Source organism: Misgurnus anguillicaudatus, chromosome 19 (genome assembly GCF_027580225.2).
Source record: "Misgurnus anguillicaudatus chromosome 19, ASM2758022v2, whole genome shotgun sequence".
Taxonomy (NCBI): Eukaryota; Metazoa; Chordata; class Actinopteri; order Cypriniformes; family Cobitidae; genus Misgurnus; species Misgurnus anguillicaudatus.
In genome coordinates, this window is record NC_073355.2 from 25,177,414 (window position 1) to 25,201,705 (window position 24,292).

The window sequence follows — 24,292 nt, forward strand, 5'->3', positions numbered from 1 at the left end:
TTACAGTGTAGCACAACTCACTCTATAGTCTACACATCAAGAGTTCTGATCTAGGGATGATCACGAGCTGGAGCAGACACATTCAACCGCACGTGTTTCTGCGCTTAGTTACAGAAAGCTCACTTTACTGCCTTTTTGTGGTTAAAATCACTTGAATGTTAAAGGCGGAGTCCACGATGTTTGAAAAACGGTTTGGAGAAGGAGACGGGCCGACTACCAAAACACACTCATAGCCAATCAAATCAAATCAAATGTCGGCTTGCGTATGTGTGGGGCGGGTCTATCAACAGAAGGTCCAGATTCTATTGGGGTAGGGGGGTGTTTGTTTAGGTGATTTCAAATATCAACATTGGCTTTCAAATATCATGGACTCCGCCTTTAACATTTGCAAGCCCTTAAAACACGTGCAAATGATAAACTTTTCCTGTTTTCCTGCATTTTACACACGCAGTCCACACAAACACTAGAAAATGTGCACATTTAATACAGACATTATTCTACATAATATAGAGCTACGCCACACTGTTTTAGCCAAATTCCCCAATACATATTTACGAGACATATCAGTAATGATAATGGTCACATTTAAAGCATAATATGCAACCAAGGCCAAATTATGACAAACATGAAAGATTAATGTTAATTTATTGCATAATCTTTATAGAGTAAAACGTCTCGGTTACGTATGTAACCCTCGTTCCCTGAAGGAAGGGAACAGAGACGTCACTTCGTGACCGACGAATTGGGAACCGCTTCGCGGGTGACCTATCTACTTCGAGAAACTATGAAAACGCCAATGAACTTGGCATGCAGGTATTTGCATAATGCCGGCGCCGCCCCACCAGGTGCGTATATAAGCCGCAGGTGCATAATACCAAATCAGCTATATTATTGCTGAGAGCCGAGCAACAGTGCCCGGCCTGAAAACAGCAATGGAACAGCAAAATGTGGCGACGTGACGTGACGTCTCCATTCCCTTCCTTCAGGGAACGAGGGTTACATACGTAACCGAGACGTTCCCTTTCAGTCGGTCACTAAGATGTCACGTCGTGACCGACGAATTGGGAATCCCTACCAAAACGCCACTGCAGCTGAACCCTTCCAGTGCCTGCAAAAGCCCTCCACCCTCCACATAAAGGGGCGGAACCTAAGGCGAAATGCAGAAGGCCGGTCACTACCCCCACGATAGTGAACCAGCGAACTGGGGAAGCATCTAAACTGAGCAGAGCTAGAACACTGCGGAAGCCATCCCCTAAGAAGGTAAAATGGATGACATAAAAATATATGAAACAACCGACAGGTTGCTCAAAAAAAGTCTCTGAACAATACATGCAGAGAGATGCAGAGCAGGCTCTGCTAAGGAAAATAATATAATGTGCCCCCTCCTTGAGAAAGAAGGTCCTTCCTCAGGGGAATCCGCCAGGGAGGGGCTGTTGCGAGGAGCATTAGTTCTGGAAACCAATTCCTGGTCGTCCAGTACGGGGCGATCAGTAAAAGGCTCTCCTCGTCCTGCCTGACTTTGAACAGCGTCTGTGCGATTAAGCTCACTGGAGGGAATGCATATTTGGCATCCCCGCGGGCAGCTGTGTGCCAACGCATCCAAGCCGAGGCTGTCCTCGGTTGGTGAATAAAAGAGGCGACAGTGGGTATCGTCCGGCGACCCAAACAGATCTATCTGCGCACGACCGAACTTCTTCCAAATTAGCTGGACCATCAGATGCTTCTGACTCCAAAGGAGGAGAGGATGAGCGAGATGCGACAGGTGACGGGAGTGCAAACCGCCTTGACGGTTGATATACGCAACAGTCGCAGTGTTGTCGGAGCGTACTAGCACATCCTTCCCTCGCAGCTCCGTAGCGAAGCGTACAAGTCCCAGGTATACAGCCCACAACTTGCAGCAATTGATGTGCCAATGCAACAGGGGTGCTGTCCACACTCCCGAAGCTGTAAGTTTGTCGTACGTGGCTCCCAAGCCCGTTTCAGACGCACCTGTGTGAACAACAGCATGCCGAGAGACCTGTCTCATGGACACACCAGTCCTGAGAAATACGGGGTCTGACCACGGGGGGAATGTTAGGTGACACGCAGGTGTAATGGTTACACGATGGATACCTGCACGCCACGCTCTCCTCGGGACTCAATCGTGAAGCCAACGCTGAAGCGGTCTGCCGACGGCTGTTCCCCCTCCATGGCCTGGATGATATCCTAGCGGGGGGGTGGAGGCAACAGCCGGAGGGCGCCCTCGGCAAGGAGCAGACGGGGCAGCCGGAGCTGGAGGGCGAGATACAGGTCACTTGTGCCGGGGCATGATCTGAGCGATCGCCTCTGTCTGCTTCTGGGCGGGGGAGGACTGCTGGGCAAAATCTCCACCGACTCACCGAAGAGGCTAGTTGGGAACACTGGAGCGTCTAAAAACTTGTTCTTCTCCGCATCCGACATGTCCGCCAGACATAGCCATAAGTGGCGTTCCTGGACCACCATCGTGGACATGGCACGACCAAACGCCTGCGCTGTCACCTTTCGTAGCGCGGAGAGCCAAGTCAGTGGCAGCCCGGAGCTCCGAGAGGACTGGCGAGTCGTGTCCTCCTTCGTGCAGGTCCCTCAAGGCCTTCGCTTGGTGAACCTGCAGCAACGCCATTGCGTGCAGGGCTGAAGCCGCCTCTCCACATGCCTGGTGGGCAGCGCCTGTTAAACCGGACGACTGTCTGCAAGCACGGGAGGGGAGGGTGGGCGGTCCTTCCAGGAGGGATCTGTGGCCGGACACAGCTATATCGCGATCCCCCGCTCCACCGGAGGGATCTTTGTGTAACCCTTAGCGACTCTGCTGGTGAGGGAGGTGAGGGGGGAGGTCTGAAACGGCCGCAATCTGGTTGAAAACAGCGACTTCCAAGTTCTAGTCAGCTCCTCGTGCACCTCGGGGAAGAATGGCACTGGAGGAGAGGGTTGTGAAACCCGGGCAGCTCCAAAGAAACAATCATCCAGACGGGTCGGTTCGGGCTGAGGGGGGTTAACCTACTCTAACCCTACAGTCTCTGCCACTCAAGCGAGCACGGCCCCCATCTCTGGATCGAACTCCGGCGTCACAACCCGACCGGAGGGAAGAAGGGCGTCGGGATCCACGTCAGAGGGAGGCCCACCCTCGGATGTTGCGGTTTCTGTGGACCCGGAGGGAGGCACAACAGATTCTACAGACATCGTAGAACATGATGCTGCAGTCTCCATTGGCACTTCTGCCGGCTGTGGACGAGGAAGCTGAGAGTCGGAAGACGAATCCCCCGACCGATTTAGCACAGTGATGCGGAAGTAATTCTTTGAGAGCCTTACAGCCACACTGTGGCGACGCTCAGCACTCGCAGGATGCGGGTTACGTTTTTCGGGGAGGAAAGACAACCGTCTCCGCAAATCCACAAGGGACATGTTCTCGCAGCGAAACACTACCCTCAGCAAACGCTGCCTCCACGTGCTCGATGCCCAAGCACGAAAGACAACGCTCGTGACGTTCTTCGGACCCATATATTTGCCGCACCCAAGATCGCACAGACAAAAAGCCATCCTGAAAAGGACGCTGATCTTCGGATATACGAGAGATTGGCTGCCTTTAACAAGGCACAAAGCTCTCCGTATCACTCTTTTAGGGAAATTCACTCAGATGCTCAGTTGATGATGCACACAGGGAAGGGCAACGCACACACTAAACTCAAAACAAAAAAGATGCAGAGTCGTGGAATACTGCGAAGCGTCCACTGTGGTACTGCTAGTCCAACCAACTTCAGCAATCGATCCCAACAGAGTAGAGTAGCTTCTCAGTAGCAGAAACTACCGGCTTTCGAAGCGAAAAAGCTAAATTCCATATTTGCACCTGCTGCTTATATAGGCACCTGGCGGGGCGGCGCCAGCATTATGCAAATATCTCAATGCCACGTTCATTGGCGTTTTAGTAGTACTCAAAGCAGATTGGTCTCTCTAAGCGAGTTCCCAATTTGTCGGTCACAACGTGACGTCGTAGTGATCGACTGAAAGGTAAGGTGGAATTCGGGTGATGGAAATCTGCTTAAATTAACTTCTTTCAAAACACCCAAAACTTCTAAAATAGCATTACTTAACTTGTCAAATCTATGAATCCGCAAAACAGGGAGCTTAATCTATGTTGAATTTTTAATACATTTTAATAAAGAATCCATGAGGTTGTATCTTCAAAACCTGACAAAATGAGAATATAATAATAGATAATGAATATGATAAAACCTATAAACTTAAACATTTTTCCATCTTGTTTTGTTTGTATGCTTTTATGTTGGTCAGTAAAAAGGAATAGTGCTTAGGAAGTACTCATTAGAGAAGACGGTAACACCAATGATGGTAACACTAATGACAATTTACAGAAAAAAACAAACATTTTAACAAAATGTGCTATTTCATCAGAGATGTAACAATCACATACTTATTCAGTATAATGTATTTTTATGTAAAGATCTTAACACTCCCAGCTATAAAACAGAGTAACACTAATAACATCCAAAAAATATCAAAATTCTTAGATACTGTATATCACGATATTTTAGACAAATAAGGTAAGACATCTCGCAAACCTTTTGCCTTCCTCCACTGCACTTCTTCCACTGATCTCTTGCCCCAAGAAAAACTTCAAAGAGCTGATGCATTGTTTCAAAATAAAGGTGCTTTGGGTAGGGTAACAACAATGACATAAATTTGAGGGACAAATGTTTATTTGATATTTATATTAATAGTGTATTTTTACCATTTCAGTGTTGTAGTGAATTCATTCAGGGTTAAAGGTACATGTAATTTAGATTTGTTTTATAAAAAACATGGTTTTAAATAATAAGTACACAGTTCAACTTCCATATATGATCAAGGGGACAGAGCAATTTTCAGGACCAGACATTAAAAAAAATGTTTAATAAAGGGAAAAAAAGAAAATTACATAAATAAACTCTCTCATCATGTTAAGGACAGTCTATATTTATTAAATATATATCATTATGGGATTATTGGGTCAAATTAAATGATTAAGGGGTCTGCAAAAGCAAGGTACAAGCATTTCCACCTATTTTGTAGAATGACCAATTACTGTAACTATAAGATTTTCTAAATAAAATAAACATCAAACACAAATGCTGGAGCCTTAGATATGATGTATTGTTTGTTAAGTTAAATCTTTTACATTAAATGAGTAAACAATAACGATCAGCTACGTTCGCTGGAATGGGATATGGGAATGGGATACTGACATTAAGACAAATATCTTTGTATTACAGGTTAAAAACCTAAAATGTGTACTTTTGACTTTTTTCACCACAATTCTGAAAGAAGACAGATTTTATTGAAGACAGCCCAAATTCTCAACATTGATCAGTGAAAAAAAAACAATGTTTTGTCTGGCATGTTTCGCCATAATAATAATCAATCACCAATGTGAACAGCAACGCATTTCAGCCGGAATCGGCCCAACTGTGCTTGCTATCTGTCTTGGTTAGCTACAAGCATAAAATCGGCATATGTTATGTCAGACTGATGTCAGTCAATCGATGCATCTCTATTTTATACAAGCTAATGAACGTTAACATTAGAGCTGGCCTGTTACAAGGCTCGTAAGTTAAATGTTGGCTGCGCTGTTTCTTACCTTGCTCTACGTTGACTTTAGATCCAGCATGTTCATGATCGGCACATTTTAAAAAATATTTGTTTGTAAAATTTCTAAGGCCTCTATTTTCTTCTTCTCTTCTCTTTTCTGAGCACTGGACTTGTGCTGAGTCTGACCGGACATTTTGAGTCATAAAATTTTGATCAGTGGCCAAACCATTTTTGTGTTGACCACTATTTCAAGTACAGGAAGAAAACAAATAAAAAGCTTTTATATCTCAAGGATAAGATATTATTTTCGACAAAAATGCATATTTTATTTTTTTTACCTTCCAGTTCTGGGCCCCCACCCTGGGCCCGGGACAACAGACCCGTTTGCCCCTCCCCCCTCGGCGGGCAAGAGTGTGTTCATAATGAATTGCTGCATTTTCTGCATTCCTGCACTTGTCACAGCAACTTGTAATCATTAGTTAAAGATTGTCAACATGTCTTCCTCTTGTGTTCTAGTGAACCTGCAGAAGCCCAATATTTCTCTCAGTGGATTGTTTGACTTTGGTCATCAGGGTTCAGTGATCGCCAGAGGTCACAACTTCACTATTACTTGTTCATCTGAATCTCAGTATTCTGGAGGCTTCTTCTCTCTGTTCAGTGGATCAAACATCACCAGTAGTGAATCAGCTGTCAATCACTCAGCCGTCTTCATCTTTCCTGAGGCAGATTATTCACATGAGGGAAACTACAGTTGTGTTTATAAAGTGATTGTCTCCTCACGGAACTTCTATTCATATGTGTCTGACCTGCTGATCATCACTATCATAGGTGAGTTATAGATGTTTGAACATTGTGTACTAACCAGGCTTGAAGCTTAAGCTCACCTGTAAACATATAACATCGAAACCAAGATTTAACGAGTGACAAAATTTTATTAATTGATGTAAAATGTTATCTTATTAGTCAAAAATCCTGCAGTGTGTTTTTGCTGTGATATTGTTTCTGTGAGCTGCATCTTTTCATGGGAAGAGACACATTGTTTTTTACATATTAAGATTTCAGACATAGTATTTTGTACACATACTGATTTGACCTACTACACAATACACTCAAAAAAATAGTGCTTAATAGTACCTTAAAGTGATAAACTGCACCAATAGAGAATCTGGGTAGAACCATATTGTGCTATGTTGAACCATAAAGGGATGTGCACACCACAGCTTTAAATGTGGCTGAAAACGTCAGGTTGACATTTTTCAACTCGGCTATCAGCACGGAAATATATGCTAGCTGCTGTCATTTTTAAAAAGCACCACGCTTCCATTTGAAACAATTGAACACTTGTCATTCTTTAGCACCACTTATGGTTCTACAGAGGTGCTGTATAGGTGATTGGTAGTGCTTAAAATGGCTGCACTGTTTGATTTCTCAAATCACTTGCACGGTACCAATCGCGATAGCACAATGTAAGAGTTTGACATATTTTAAATTATAATGAAGTTGTCTTGTTTTTCAGGAGGTGATGTTAGACTGGTCAATGGTGGTAATCGCTGCTCTGGTAGAGTTGAGGTCTTTCATGATGGTCGTTGGGGAACTGTGTGTGATGACTCTTGGGACATTAATGATGCCGCTGTGGTGTGCAGACAGCTGGGATGTGGAAAAGCGGTTACTGCAGACAGTGGGGCACATTTTGGCCAGGGGATTGACCCAATCTGGCTGGATAATGTTGCATGTTCTGGAAATGAGAGCAGCATAAAACAGTGCAAACACAATGGATTAGGATCTCATAACTGTAAACACAGTGATGATGCTGGTGTTATATGTTCAGGTATGGGAATATTCATCCATTTAATCCCAATTTCTTTAGCTTACTGACAACATTAATTTTCTCCCTAGCACATAATTACTGATCAGATTCTTAGTAAGAATAGCAAACAATTATATGTTTTTGTGATCAATTTCACTATTAGTTTAAAAAAATATTGATTTTTGGCCCCAAATAACAAAGAAAGCACTTAAGTACACAAAATTAACTCAATGCAAATATAGCTTTTTATTTTTATTATGCATTAATACCACAGGGGAAGCTCCAGGATAGTAAACTGTTGTAAATGACAATATACTGTAGAACTGTGTTCCTCAACTCCAGACCTCTGCCCCATCCTAGAGTGTTTTAGATGTCTCCTCATATAAAACCCCTGATTCAACTCAATAACCTCCTTCCAGAATGTTAGAAATGTGGAGCTCAGATGCCAAAGCCGCTAAACGCCACCTACAAGTTGTCTTGTTTTTCAGGAGGTGATGTTAGACTGGTCAATGGTGGTAATCGGTGCTCTGGTAGAGTTGAGATCTTTTATGATGGCCGTTGGGGAACTGTGTGTGATGACTCTTGGGACATAAATGATGCCGCTGTGGTGTGCAGACAGCTGGGATGTGGAGAAGCTCTTAGTGCAAACAGTGGGGCTTATTTTGGTCAGGGGAGTAGCCCAATCTGGCTGGATGATGTTGCATGTTTGGGAAGTGAGAGCAGCATAAAACAGTGCAAACACAGGGGACTAGGTACCCATGACTGTAGCCACAGTGAAGATGCTGGTGTTATGTGTTCAGGTATGAGAATATTCATACATTTAATCCTACAATTTTCTAAGTGCCCACACTTCACTCAATGGATAGCCCAATAAAACAAAATGCCTTTTCTTTCATTTTAAAGTTTTAAATGTTTCAAATAAAACTGTAAATAAGATTCTTAGATACAGATACTTTTAAAGACTCAAAAAAGTTGCAAAATTTAAGAACTAGATAAAAAAATATTGTAACTGCCTCCCTTAAACCAATCAAATACATTTTATGCTTGACACAAGTTTTCTTTCATCTCATACATCAGACTTGTTAAGATTGGTTAATGGCTCTAATTCCTGCTGTGGAAGAGTGGAGCTGCTTCACAAAGGCCGGTGGGGAACTGTGTGTGATGAGAGCTGGGACATAACAGATGCTGATGTTGTGTGCAAACAATTAAACTGTGGCAGAGCCATCAGCGCCTTTCACAGCGCAGCATTCGGTCAGGGAAGTGAAGTGAGTTGGACAAATAAATTGGGATGTGTTGGAAATGAGAGCAGCCTTATGAAGTGCGTAGAAGGCAGAGAACGTAGCTGTGGTCATAATCAAGAAGCTGGTGTTGTTTGTACAGGTAAGTCAAATTTTTTGGAGGGACTACAGTTAGATGGCACTGTTTTTGTACTCCAGTGAATATTTATCAGAGAAAAGTACAGTTTTTCCACAGACATAGGCCTTGGCTACAAGAAAGCTTTTGAACATTCAATCGCCATTACTGCTTACACTTAGTAATTTGACTTCTTCTGTTTGTTACCTTTGCCATAATTATTTAACTTAGACTTAATTTGGATTTATGACTCAAACCTTATAGTTACTGAAATTTTGCCTCTGTGTCAACATTGTCTTGCTCTAGTATACTTCATCAGTGTGGAATCTAAATGTTACAAAATGAGCTTTTCATTCTAAATAAAATCTCACATTTTGCAGGTGATCTGCAGATGCCCACGTTTACCATTATGCCTCATTCAGTTGTGTCTCCTGGAGAAAACATTCAGTTTAGATGCACAACACCTAATCCAGGATGTCAGGAAAATGCTGAATTCCACCTGTTCAGAAGATCATCCACAATATCCTCTCAAACAAGTGTATCTAGTGTGACTTTCAGTCTGACTGTAGACGTCTCACATCAGGATCAGTACAGCTGTGATTACTCTTACAGTAATGGCACCATCAAGTCTTCCAGGAGTAACACTATTAAAATCACTGTAGGTGAGTGTATTCAGGCCAGCTGACAGTCTTGCTTGGGCCCAGGACAAGATAATCTGTGACTCTATCTCTCTCTCTTCTCTCTCATTGGTGGCTTGACTCTGTCCCTTTGCTACATGGCAACAACCCCTCCTGCATACATAACTTTTTTTGTCAGGCTTTTATACTGGAGATGCACCAATTAAAATTTTCTAAACCCATTTTTTCCCGCTTCACATACAAATATTTATTTTCTATATTTTTTTATAAAACACCATATACTTCCAAACTGAATAATAAAATTAAGTTTAAAATGAGTACATTTTCTATAAACGCCTTCATTTTTTTGTTTTCTGACATAGCTTACTGCAGTTCTTGTCAAAACACACTGGACATGCAAAATCTGTGGCACTTTTTCTGTGAAATCATATTTATTTTGTCCATTAAAAGTGTGTTTCACTTTAGTTAAGCATGATCAGCGCAGCAAAAATAGACTCAGTGTGAATGCACTCAATATTATTAAAACCAGTTAAACGTCAACCCCCTCTTTTGAAACCCCCCAAAAAGTCACACCCAAACTAAAATTAGAGACAGTTCATGAAGCCTTTGCACTAGAAGCATAAACTTAGCTTAGCACACCATCAAAACACAACAAATAGTGGGATTAAAACCATGTTTTTGCTACAAACTCACTTTATAACAGAATTCGAGTGTTTTAAATAACCATATGTGAGCTGATGTGGCTTTGGATCGTAAAATGAAACTGTAATATAAAGTTATTGTACTCTACAGTGCTAGGCTATGTTTATAGACATTGCATTATAATAAATATACTGTATTGGTTATTTAAATACCCGACATGACTGAAAGAACACAGATAGACCATATATAATCCCAACTGAGTTTTATTGTCTTCTTGTTTTATTCGTCAAAACTTCTTTATGTGCATATTTTTAGCAGCAGGCTATTCCCTTATACGGTGTATGATGACACTGACCCAACCTGTCTCTGCACGAGGGCGCCCTCAGGCATCACGTATGAATGAACAGACTATTGGAAAATCAGTAAAACAACTTCAGCTAATATGGCCATGTTTGGACAAAAAAATGAATAAATATTACTCCTCTCTTTAGAAATGTGAAGTAAACATATAAAATCAAACAATATTTCTCCAAACATGCACGCCTTTGAACCAAAAGCCCCGAGGGATATTGTTTTGTGAAGAGCTTTCATGATGAGCAGGCATTCGTTTTTCTCAATGAATGCGACTGAGGGTTACATTTAATTTTACAGGTATGAACTCAGATTTTCCTCTTCATAACTCGTGACACAAATCAAAGAATTTGGTCATTTTACAGAAAAGGTGGAATTCGGGTGATGGAAATCTGCTTAAATGAACTTCTTTCAAAACAGCCAAAACTTCTATAATAGCATTAATTAACTTGTCAAATCTATGAATCCGCAAAACGAAGAGCTTAATCTATGTTGAATTTTTAATACATTTTAATAAAGAATCCGTGAGGTTGTATCTTCAATACTTGACAAAATGAGAATATAATAATAGACAATGAATATGATAAAACTTATAAACTTAAAAAAATTTCCATCTTATTTTGTTTGTATGCTTTTATGTTGGTCAGTTAAAGGAATAATGCTTAGGAACTACTCATTAGAGAAGACGGTAACACCAATGATGGTAACACTAATGACAATTTACAGAAAAAACAAACATTTTAACAAAATGTGCTATTTCATCAGAGATGTAACACTCACATAATTATTCAGTATAATGTATTTTTATGTAAACATCTTAAATTATTGAAAGTTAGTTGACATGTAGTTGCACAGTTATTTATAGTTTGTAGAATGTCTAAAGTGGACTATCAAAACAAAGTGTAACCAACACTCCCAGCTATAAAAAAAAGAGTAACACTAATGACATCCAAAAAATCTTATATCAAAATTCTTAGATATATTACGATATTTAATAATAAGTGTTATTAAGTGTTATTTTATGCATTTTTAGGTAAAGAGAAAGACTTAATAGTGTTTAATGTCCGTATATCTTGTTGTTTTAGAGGCGTTTGTGTAATATTTTTTCAAATAGTTTGGTTACCATCGTGCAGAAGAGTGGCGCTTGTGGTTAGGTTGTGGATGCAACGTATTTTTCGCAATGAGCCCTAACCGTGTTAATGCCTGTTTGGAGATCAGTCTCTTCTCACATGCTCATCCAATGTATCATATGTTATTATTATTAGCATGCTAACATGTGCTTATGCTAATTAGTATGATATAAAAACGATATAAAAGAACAGAATTGAGTTATTCAGACTACACTACATTGAGTCATTCAAACTACGCTAAATCAAGTTATTCAGACTACACTAAATTGAGTTGAGGTAACTAATTGAGTATTGCTATTTACTTTAAATTGAGTTGGACTAACTCAATATATTTTTATTGTGTAAAGCAGTTTTTTATGAGTTAGGGGTACACATTCATACTTATACTTATAACTTTATTTGTCCCTGTTAAAGGCGAAGTCCACGATGTTTGAAAGCCAGTGTTGATATTTGAAATCACCCAAACAAACACGCCCCTACCCCAATAGAATCTGGACCTTCTGTTGATAGACCCACCCCACACATACGCAACCCGGCATTTGATTTGATTTGATTGGCTATAAGTGTGTTTTGTTGTCGGCCCGTCTCCTTTTCCAACGCGTTTTTCAAACATCGTGGACTCCGCCTTTAAGGGAAATTTGTTTTGGGCAGTACAGGTAAAGGTAAAGTAGGGCTGCACAACAGAAAACACCTTCATCAACACCGATTTCACAATCATAGAGTCATGTCCTTTGAATTTGAATTTAACAGCCTTGTAGCCAGAGGAACAAAAGAATTCCTATAGCGGTTGTATCTGAACCTTGCAGGGCGGAACCGTCGACCAGATGGTAATAATTCAAATTCAGGATAAAGAACATGAGATGGGTCCAGAGTCATTTTCCTTGCCTGTTTAAAAGCAGTTTTATCGAATATGGTTTGAAGAGGTAACCCCCCAAACCAACCACTTTCATTGCCATAAGCACCAGACGAGTCAACTGTGCTCTCAAGGTAACTGTGCTCTCAAGGTAACCAGGAGGTTATGCCATACAATAAGATGGATTCAATGCAGGCATGATAAAACAACAACAGAACCCTTTGAGTGACACCAAAGAGTCTGAGTCTCCGTAAAAAGTACATTTTTTGTTGCACCCTTCGACACAGATTATCCACATGCACTTCCCATGAAAGTTTATCATCAATAAGCAAACCTAAGTATTTGTATGAAGCAACATGTCTAATAGGCTCATTGTTAATCATAATAGGTGAGTGATTGCCAACTGATCTGAAATCAATAACCATTCCCTGTGTTTTTCCCACATTACTTACAAGACTGTGTTCTTTACCCCATGCAACAAAGAATGACAGTATCATCTGAAAATTTTACAACAATATTTCTAGGATGATGACTCCTGTAATCATTAGTATACAATGTAAATAAGAGTGGTGAACATACACATCCCTGGGGTAAACTGATGGACCTACACTCAGAAAGAGTCTGCTTGATTTTAACTTGCTGAGTCCTACCAGTAAGAAATGCATGAAACCATTTAATACTATATGGGTTTACAGCCATACTACTTAGTTTGGAAAGCATGAGGTTTGGCTGCACAGTATTAAAAGCAGAACTTAGATCAAGAAAGAACAACCTGGCATACGCCTTAGGATCCTCCAGATGTTTTAAAACATGATGCACCACAGTAAGGATAGCATCGTCAGTGCCTCTATAAATTTGATAGGCAAACTGATAAGGATCAAGAAGGTCCTTAATCTCTTCCTTAAGCTTCCACACCATCATCCTCTACAAACATTTCATCACAACACAGGTTAAAGCAACCGGGCGATAGTCATTGTGCTCTTGAGGACTGTATTTTTTTGGAACTGGAATAATAATTGACTTCTTCCAAATATCTGGAATGATATGTAAATCAATAGACCTCTGAAAAATGTCCACCCATGCAGGTGTTAGTTCCTCTGCAAAGGTTTTCAAGATAAAAGCAGAAAGACCATCCGGCCCCGTTGCCTTCTTATTGTCAAGACCTTTTAAAACCTTGACCACATCCGTCAAACACATTTGAGGTTTAGATACAGAATCATCAATCCTAATATCTGCCAGTACATCACTACAATAATAAGAATCAACATTGAACCTACAGAAAAAAATCATTTAATTAATTTGCCAGTATCTCATCATTTTCACCCTGCCTGCTTATCCTATTAGGTATCATATTAGTCATACACCTTAACTTAGACCACATCTTCTTTGGATTATTACTCGGATCACGTTCAATTGAATCTCTATAAGTCCTAAGAGTTTCTCTTATTTAATGTTTAAGCTTTTTCTGTGCCAATCTTAAAAGCTGAGGGTCACATTGTTTAAAAGCCAAATGTTTCAGATTTATACACTCTTTGACCTCCTTGGTGATATAAGGCTTGTTATTTGAAAAATGCCCATTTGCCCCCCCCCCCCCTGTCGGCGTGCGAGAGTGTGTTCACAATGAATTGCTGCTTTTCTGCATTCCTGCACTTGTCACAGCCACTTGTAATCATTACTTCAATATAATCAACATGTCTTCCTCTTGTTTTCTAGTGAACCTGCAGAAGCCCAATATTTCTCTCAGTGGATGGTTTGACTTTAGTCCTCAGGGTTCAGTGATCACCAGAGGTCACAACTTCACTATTACTTGTTCATCTGAATCTCAGTATTCTGGAGGCTTCTTCTCTCTGTTCAGTGGATCAAACATCATCAGTAGTAAACCAGCTGTCCACCACTCAGCCATCTTCATCTTTCCTGAGGCAGATTATTCACATGAGGGAAACTACAGTTGTGTTTATAAAGTGAATGTGTTCTCACGGAACTTTCGTTCAGATGCGTCTGACCTGCTGATCATCAGAGGTGAGTTATAGATGTTTGAACATTGTGTACTTACCAGGCTTGAAGCTTAAACACATAAAATCGAAACCAAGATTTAACGAGTGACAAAGTGTTATTTATTGATGTAAAATGTTATCTTTTTGGTCAAAAATCCTGCAGTGTGTTTTGGCTGTGATATTGTTTCTGTGAGCTGCATCTTTTCATAAGAGACACATTTCTTTCACTTGGTAACTTGTTGAATTGTGCCTGATAATGAAATTCTTGCCTATTGTTTTCAGACATACTATTTTTACACATCCTGATTTGACCTACAACACAATACACTCTTAAAAATTGTGCTTAATAGCACTAAAAGTGCCAAACTGCACCAATAGAGAACCTGGGTAGAACCATATTGTGCTATGTTGAACCATAAAGGGATGTGCACACCACAGCTTTAAATGCGGCTGAAAACGTCAGGTTGACATTTTTCAACTCGGCTATCAGCACCAGGGACGTGCACAGACATTTTGAGGGGCTCAAGTGAAATAAAGGGCACTTCTTATAATTATGTATTTTTTTCTTTTTTTTAACCCATTTGTGCCTGATTCTGTCTACAAAAGATGTCTACAAAATAGTCTAAATTGTCTAATATTTCCGGGGGAAAGACTCTTGATCTAAGTCGAGATGTACGCCCCAACATTAAATTACACATTAATTTACAAATTTGTTAAAATGCTAAAAGCAAAGCTGAAGTTCTATTAGTTAACAATTAGTTGTTACTCAAAATGTATATTTTCATCTGAGAAGGGCTCAAAATATAAGGTCTGTTTACTAATGTGAGCTTCTGGCATAAACAAACGGTGCTATATAGCACCAAAAGTGGTTCTTTGCTCGTAATCATAGAAGAACCGTTTTTAGTGCCATATAGCACCGGTGAAGCACCTGTGTAGAACCATATAGTGCTATGTAGAACCAAATGTGGTGCTATAGTTGTGCTATATGGCCCCTATATGGTTCTACACAGGTGCTTCACCGGTTCTATATGGCACTAAAAATGGTTCTTTTATGGTTAAGATCCAAAGCAACCGTTTGGTGCTATATAGCACCGTTTGTTTTTTTAGCATGCATGAGCATCAGAGCATAGATCAACATTATTATTCATGACCCTTTCAAATAGAGCAAAAATAGACTATTTCATTCAAATGACAAATTATAGGGTTGCAAATGGACATGTAAAACGTAAAACGTTTCTGGATCTTTTTTGCACATACCTTCAATGTAATTATCAAAGAACAATTTAACATATTTTGGCAACACATCCTTTGGCACCCTTAATCTTAGGTTTCATATTTATTAGGGTTACACATGTCAGAAACAACAAATATAGATTAGGCCTATTTTATTTGTATTTTATATTTTACTTTTTTTGTGATGTCAGTGAAAATTCTGACTGGGCAAGTAAAATACTGAACCATCAGATTTCTTCCCAGTCTACTTCAGCACTCACATTATACTACAGCAGTTTAACACATTATAGGCTACTTATTTAACAAAAAAAGCTTGCTACTGTTGTTAGCAATTATATTATTGTTTGTGCTTTATTATTTTATGAGCAGTCTGTTTAAACTACATACACTATAGGGAATGTGGAGTTGACGTCACGCCGTGTTGCATTATGGGTAATCCGCCATGTTTGCAGGATCGCATCCTATCTTGCTGTATTTGAGTTAGTGTTGGAGGTTGTTTTTGTATTTTCTTTCGAGATTTTAATAAACTTTGATATGTTTGGTCAGCACTGCTCGATCAAGAACTGCCATAGCAGGTCACTTGATCATTCAGGGAGGAAACTGAACAACGGAATACGTTTTATCAGTTTTTAAAGTCGCGCGGTTTGCCTGCCACAATCAGGAGAAAAACTTTTACTTTTTAAAAAAAATCCCTGCATCAGCGAGGGTGTGTTCGTTGCATTTTTAGTCATTCAATAATTTGTGATTATTAAAAGCAGAACCACTTAAATTGTCTTGTTTTATGCTAACACTGTCAAACTAACTTGTAAATGTAAATTATGTATTCATTCATTTCTGATCAACATAACCACATGAGTTATAAAAATAAATCTTTAGACAATTTTGACGATTATAACAAATAGGGCTGCATGATTAATCGAAAAATTACCGAAACCGAAATTCAGAAACGTAAACCGACCCTATTTTATCATGTCGGTTATTTTCGGTTTTTAATCCTGTTAATACTTTCCCTTTAAAACATACTACTGCGTGTGAGGTTACGTGGCTCCGCCCCGTCCAGTCAGTTGCATAGAAACACATGGAGGAGAACTCAAACACTGTGTTAACTGAGCAGATCATCTAGTGCCAAAGAAAAACGAAGTAGTCGCGCATGTGCCGGCCCCCGTGATAAAACTATGGAATGTGCGATCGGCTTTTTACCGCAAATTTGGATGACGCGTAAAAGTTTTATGTCACCGTGCGCTCAGTTGAATCTACCGACGAGTCTACGCAGCCCCATGTAAAAGTCAACACATACCTCAGAACTGCGAGAAGACGCAGGCAAACAGGTTTAATTAGACACGGCAGAGATGAGAGAGAGAGAGAGAGAACGGGAGAACCTCTAGTCTACATTAACACCAGAAACATTATAGATGAGAGTAATGGCACTTTTCCATTGCATAGTACCCCACGGTTTGGTTTAGTTTGGGTCGGGTCAGCCTACTTTTGGGAGCTTTTCCATTCGGATCACTTCGTAGTACCCGATACGTTTTTTCGTACCACCTCAGTTGGGGTTCCAAGGGACCCGAGCTGATACCAAACGTGACGCGTAAACCCTGTAGATCACTGATTGGTCTGAGAGAATCGTCATCGGCGTCATCCTATTATGTAAATATTAGCTTTAGCTTACTGCTAGCTTGCGCTGTCTCGAGCAAACATGTTGTAATGTGTGCTCTGCTATAAGTTTCCAAACACCCTTTTAGCGATGAAAAACATCCACAGGTTGTGAATCACGAACATATAAAAGTTTTTTCCAGACTTGCAGTTTGTGGCGGCACATTCGCGACGTACACGTCAGTATTATTTATGCTTTAATGCAACTTCATTGAGGCTCAGTGGAGCGCCGTCGACTGACGCCACGGGTGTTTGAACAGAAACTGTCATGTGAGACAGAGGTAGTTATAAACGCGATGTGCAAAGTAAACATCTTTTTTTGGTGGCCAATTTTAATTTTGTGGCGGACTGATAAATAAATATGTATGGGAATGTACAAGGACGCTCTCAGTTGTATGATGTCACAGCCGTACATGGGCAGAAATCCCGGGGGGGTCGGGGGGGACAGGACCCCCCCTATCTGAGGGTTGTCCCCCCTAAAATATCATTAAAATATGTGTATTGAAAATAATTTAATGATTTATAATACTTAAAATAGTTGTGTAAGAAGTGAAACAATACAAATGCAAACGGAGCAACAACAAAAAACTTTTAAACATTTTGATTCCCCGTCCCTTACCTCACAGTGGTTTGGTCCACTGCCCGCGCCCCTTTTACCTCACCACCGACACACAGTCCGGTGGTAGAGAAGTGTACGGAGTCGACGCGTTTATCAGCTATATACCTACAATACAACGTTTCCCACTTATCAGTTTATCCTCATATGTTTTAAAACTGGACTATTTTGACATATAAACATGAACATATTTCGTTTTCTGAGAACAGAAGCAGATAAACGATCAAGAAAACATTTTTATGCATTCATGCAGAGGTGAGGCAGAGCTGAAAGTAACAAATGACATTTACTCACCTTGCTGTAACTGAGTTTTTTTGTGTACTTTTACTTTAAGTAGTTTTTAAAATCTGTACTTTCTTTTACTTAAGTATGTTTAAAGTATTGTAGGCTATACTTGGCTACATGTTAAATCATATCCGTTACTGAGTAAAAAAAAATAAAAAAGTAAGGTGATAAAGACGCGCCACGGTCGGATGATTGATTGATGGGCGGGGAACGCGCAAAAAGAACCATGGAGAGGGACGAGACAGGCGCGGGCTAATGCAGACCCTCAATTCAATTCTTATGAAAGAAACCCCTGGCCATTGACACAAAGCGATTGTTTCATTCAGGTAGGGTTCATTCTCTTGAGTGCGGAGTTTGAGAATTGCCGACCGGGTTTTAACCGCTAATTTGCACGACGCGTTTTTAATACATGCGCATTATCTTCCGAGGTCTAGCAGCTTCGCGTCAAGTCAAACACAACTTAAGAACGTCCTCGAGAATGCGCAGATCATTAGACATTGCAGAGAGAGAGAGAGAGAGAGAGAGCGAGAGAGAGAGATTGAAAGACATCAGGTACACAGGTCTGGGAGCTAGAATACAATAAACGTGTAAAGGATGTATATAGCCATGGCACTCATCTCATTATATGCTCATTTATGTATATAGTTTAATAACATAATGTATGTTACCAGCAATACATCAATTACAACCTTACTATAATGATTGTATTTACTAGCTGCTGACCTCATATTATTTTTGCTTCAAAAGTGCATAACTCACCTGTAAAAATCATTAAATAATTCCATAAATGTTTCTTAGTTATAAAAAGCTTTTAATTTTATTAACATTTGTTATTGCACTTTAATTGTAGAGATGTTTACAATTAAAAACATAGTTTGAGATGTATATTCTTCCTTTTTGAACTATACTAGAAACCTCTCCCCGCTGTAAAAAAGTAACTTTTACTCTTAAAATTAAAATGACTTACTTTTTACTTGAGTAGATTTTTAGACCAGTAACTTTACTTTTACTTAAGTAAAATATTATTAAAGTAACTTTACTTTTACTTGAGTAGAATATTTTATTACTCTTTTCACCTCTGCATTCATAAATTAAATTTGCGTCCGTTCATAGAGAAAGAGAAACGTTTTCTATCTGTACACATTTCCTTGCAAGTACAGTTTTGCCTGTATTATTGGTGTCCCCTTCAAAAATTGTTCTTGAAAAATTTTATGTTTATTGTCCCCCCCAACATTTAGATGAAATTTTCGCCCCTGCAGCCGTATGCAGCGCAAATATAACGACATGCCTATAATCCCTCCCACTGCGAAGTGATACTAAACTCAAATGGAAAAGCTAACCACGTCAAAGTGAGGTGAGCTGACCCGACCCAAACTAAACTAAACCGTGGGGTACTATGCAATGGACAGCAGTGCCCAGTTAAGGAAAACTGAATAGAAGACAAGAAACGTGTTAAGGACACAATTTGTATTACCCTGCCACTCATCTCATTATCTGGATATAGCTTATTGTATATGTATGTATCTTATGGCTAGAATTAGTCATGGGGGTTGTATGAATCTTTGGTTCATAAGGTCCTATTTTTAAAGCTTCATAAATTGTGCATAATAGCATGTGCAGCAACTGCATATGGTCAAGTCTATTTAGTATTTTTCAGTAATGCAGTTATTTTGGGGGGAAATGTGAATAATTGCATTGCAGGCTGATTTAAGGTTTGCCCTAAATATTCTGCTTGTGTTCCTAAAATTTTCAGTCAGGGGGTACAGTGCTCATAATAATAAAAAAGTTAGTCTGGAGCCCTGAATTACTAGACTTTAAAAAAAAATAAGTTATGTATTTTCTAGTTCCGTGGGATAGTCACGGAATTTTGTGCTCATTTTTCTGTGGCATTCTCACGGATCTCCGCATTTTTCCGTGGCCCTGCTACGGACTGTCTTTTTCGTGGCATTCTCACGGATTGGTTACTCAACTGCTTTTTCCTATTTTCAAACCATTTTCGCTTCGGTTTAGGGTTAGATTTGGTGTTTGCGTTAATATGTCACTTTAACTATTGGTTTATACTATTTTTTCTGCTTTATTCTTTTATATTTTCTAAACTTTAAACAATTGTTGCCTGGCGTTGGGGTTAGAGTTGGGTTTGGGTAGGGATGTCATTTTATGTAAATCTAACCCTAAACCGAAGCAAAAATGGTAAGAAAATAGGACAAAACAGTTGAGTAACCAATCCGTGAGAATGCCACGAAAAAGACAGTCCGTAGCAGGGCCACGGAAAAATGCGGAGATCCGTAAGAATGCCACGGAAAAATGAGCACAAAATTCCGTGACTACTAAACACCTTTAGTTTGGAAAAGCACTATTACTTAGTTCTTGTAGAATTGTAAAATAAAGCCGTTAAATATTTTTTTAACTTTCGAAACCACGCTGTAAACTATCTAGCCTGCAAAAATATCTATATAGCCTAACTTACTGTCTACAAACAATTTTAACACCACTATACATTTAAAAGGTATAATTTACAGGATTAGCATCAATGTATGATCTCTGTTTTGAGATACAGATGCTCTAGCATCATAAATGTAGTATTTTGTGACAGAAGATGACAACATGCAGAATATAACGTGACTTCTTACCTTTTGTGTTGATATAACGATCGCAAAATCGAATCCAGTCTGTTTCAGATGTGTAAATGATCCATGAAAGTCCAATAAAATACATCCAATGACCATTTTTGTCCACAAATGCGTATAATCCGTGAAATATAGATACTCTGTATAGATAGTCTGTTTTTTAAATCAGATTTCGCATGAACGTCTTATCGGCTACAATCTGATGACTATTTGCGTCGTAACACACTGTATATAAGATTACTCCGGGTTCCAATAACCACGCGTTAAAACTTTGTTTTTAAAAGTAGGCGGGAGTATAATCCATAATATCCAAATAGCGCTGTTATTTCCGTGAGACATGATGACAGCCATGGCCAGATTTACCATTGGGCTTGATTGGGCTTGAGCCCAGGGGCCCTGGCCAAGAGGGGCCTCCGTGCTTGCTTGCGTTCGTTTGATTTGTTCAGTCATTTTCATGTTGTATTTTACAGCCTATTGGTTGGTGCGGAATTGTTTGGTGCTGCATTTAATACGTTAATATATATATATATATATATATGTCAGTCATCTTGGTGCTGAATATGATGTGCTGAGTTTACTGCTTTTGAAACCCATAGATGCTAGTATACAATAATAGCGAATACGAGAAATGGGAGTCATGAATGAGCTTTACATATAACGAGAAAGAGCAACGCGAAAATGAAGTATGAAAAAGATTACTAGAGTAGACTATGGTCTTGTAACTTTGTTTTTTCTGATTATTCGTAATCTAACATGATACGCCGGTATACGCAGTATACGAATGGTCAAGGATTTCTGTATAACTTACCCATTTAAAAAGCAAGAGGATAGTGTGTGACAAACCTTTGACTCTTTCATTCATAAATTGACATCTGAATCACTCACCATTCGCATGCTCCACTTGCTACTTTGGCGGGTTGAACCTCATATACAGTCGGCTATTTGGTATTTGGTGCGTTTGACTTCATGCGGCACTGCATGATCCGATCATCATATGAAATCAAATTATCGCGGCGCAAAAGTGACTCTAAAGCAGACGGGTGTATTCATGTGGTTCAACAAAAGCCAGAAGAATGACATCAGAGTATTGCGAGAACGAATCGAGAAATCACACAGGGAAGTCTGCTTTCTAATCGCTCTCAGGGTACTTTGACATCACCAAGCGGTCTGCGTAGCGCCAAATGAAATCCAATCTGCTCGCAGTCTGCAGCTCACACGATCACTGTAACCAAACAGTTTCTGTGGAGAAGTGAACGAGTGGAGCAGAGCTATGAAACATAACAAAATCCGGAGAGTTAACAACGCACATATGACTATGTTAACATTTAAATCATCAGTCCAGTTTATTACTTCATCCTGAGGTGAGGATTCACTAAATAATGGCCATGTTGATGTCCTGATGGTTTTTGATATAATCCACTAGCTAGCCTACCTGTAGTTTCTCTTTCAGCATGTTTGCTTGTGCTTAACAGAATCAAAGTTTAACTTCTGAAAAGTGTTCATTTTTATTAAAGGTTTTAATGTATTACGTTCATATCAGACGCAAAAATTAATTAATGATCATCTTCTCCACTTTGGTTTTTGGTGTCTAATTTTACATGATGGTCTTGTCATAATTATTAAATAACATCCTAAAATCTTTTCTTTTTCATTCTTAAACACTGCACCACTTGTATGCTATTTGCAAAAAAATACACTTGTTGATTATGTTTAATAACATTATATGGTGTGTAATAAGGTGAATGTTTATCAAGACTTATTATTCTTTTCTTAAGCTAAGTCTAATACAAGGATTTTAAATGTTGTTATGGGGTATTTTTTAATGAGCATGATTAATTTGGATTTGTGACATCCCTAAAAATACATGATTTAATTTTAGACTGGGCTTATGTTCTGCTTCAGAGATATAGGGGCAGTTTCCTAGTCAGGTCTTATCCTAGTCCAAGACTAAAATGCATGTTTGATCTGTCTTAATTTAAAGACATCTTGCACTGATATATCTTATATCATTGCCATTGTCTTGTCTCAAGACTCACACCAGTAATGTTTTTGTATGGTTTGTTTGTAAAAACTACTTGAATGACCTAATATAACCTAGCAATAGGCCTAGTGCTGGATTAATCTAAACCCTGTCGGGAAACTTCCCTATAATATAGTTCTATGATATATTTTTTGTTTTAGGTTGTTTACTGTTTGTGCACAATTTACACAAGCGGTCACTGGGGTGGTACCCTTTCAAATAGTACACCTTTGTACCTAAAGAGTGCATATAATACAAATGTACCTATATCTGAACCTAAATGGTAAATATTAGGACCCATTTAAAGGGTACCGTCCCAGTGACAGCTTTTGTACCTTTTGTTCTGAGAGTGTAGGGCCCAAAATTTATTTAAGCCCAGGGGCCTCCACCCTGGTAAGTCCTGCCCTGATGACAGTTCAGAGGGTAACAGCGAAGTGACTGCTCTCTGTGCTCTCTAGCTGTGGGTGGAGACCTGCGAGTGGGGTGGTGGGCGGGAAAATTCAAACTGAATGTGACGAAACGGCTAGTTACGTCACAACGGCGGTGAGTTTGAACTCGCGCAATCTGAGACTTAAGGCAGAGGACATTCAGAAACCTGTATCTCACTCAAAACAGCATGGATGGATTTTTTTCCAAATTGTATGTGTGTGGGAGCATCAGAGACACAAATTAACACCCCAAAACCAAGAAAAAGTGAGTTTTTCATAATATGGGTACTTTAACATTCCCTATACGGTTACAAGTTTGCAATTCTTTGGGTTAATATAGGATTGCCATGGAAAACAATGTCCCTGAATCGTTATGTGTGACAACGTGTCCAATATTTTATGCAAAAACTGTTAATATAAGAATGCTATCTTCCTCACACACTTACCGGGAGCCTGCCTGCATAATCATGCACATCGCGTCTTGTTCAGGCTGAGCTTTGGCGCTTCTTACAAGCTTGAATGCAGCCTACATTTCACGAGTGTACATAAACCAATCATAAAGCGAAGTAGGTTAGAGAGACGGGACTTAAGAAAGGTAAAGCCAATCATATTAGCGATGTGAGTTTTGAAGGCTGGACTCATCTGTTAACCGTTTCTGTAACACAAATAGCGCTATTTTTCTTTTCATAAGAGTTTAAACCTCATTTAAATGATTCCTGAATGAATTTGTGTTAAATTAAATAAGTAATAAGTAAAAAACACAAGAACCAGACAGACATCAGTTGTTATATGAATAAAGATTATATATATATATTTTTAAATAAAAAACACCCGAGAAAAAAAGGCCACTTTCTCTCCAGGAATAAAAAGTGCAGGTGCTCAAGCCCCCTTTGTCTGCATGTGCCTGATCTGCACGGAAAAATATGCTAGCTGCTGTCATTTTTAAAAAGCACCATGCTTCCATTTGAAACAATTGAACAATTGTCATTCCTTAACACCACTTATGGTTCTACAGAGGTGCTATAGTAATTGGTAGTGCTTAAAATGGCTGCACTGTTTGATTTCTC

The 24,292-nt window shown here is 39.5% G+C and overlaps 1 protein-coding gene across 1 annotated transcript in view; it reads left to right on the top strand.

The window, feature by feature from the left end:
- Positions 1–24,292, top strand: part of LOC129425252 (uncharacterized) — a 122,630-nt gene that overhangs the window by 61,712 nt on the left and 36,626 nt on the right. The window contains exons 20-25 of the mRNA XM_073856644.1: positions 6,112–6,423; positions 7,112–7,461; positions 7,830–8,202; positions 8,480–8,782; positions 9,136–9,417; positions 14,083–14,388. Coding sequence (XP_073712745.1) covers positions 6,112–6,423; positions 7,112–7,461; positions 7,830–8,202; positions 8,480–8,782; positions 9,136–9,417; positions 14,083–14,388 — 1,926 coding nt within the window. The remainder of the gene's footprint in view (positions 1–6,111; positions 6,424–7,111; positions 7,462–7,829; positions 8,203–8,479; positions 8,783–9,135; positions 9,418–14,082; positions 14,389–24,292) is intronic.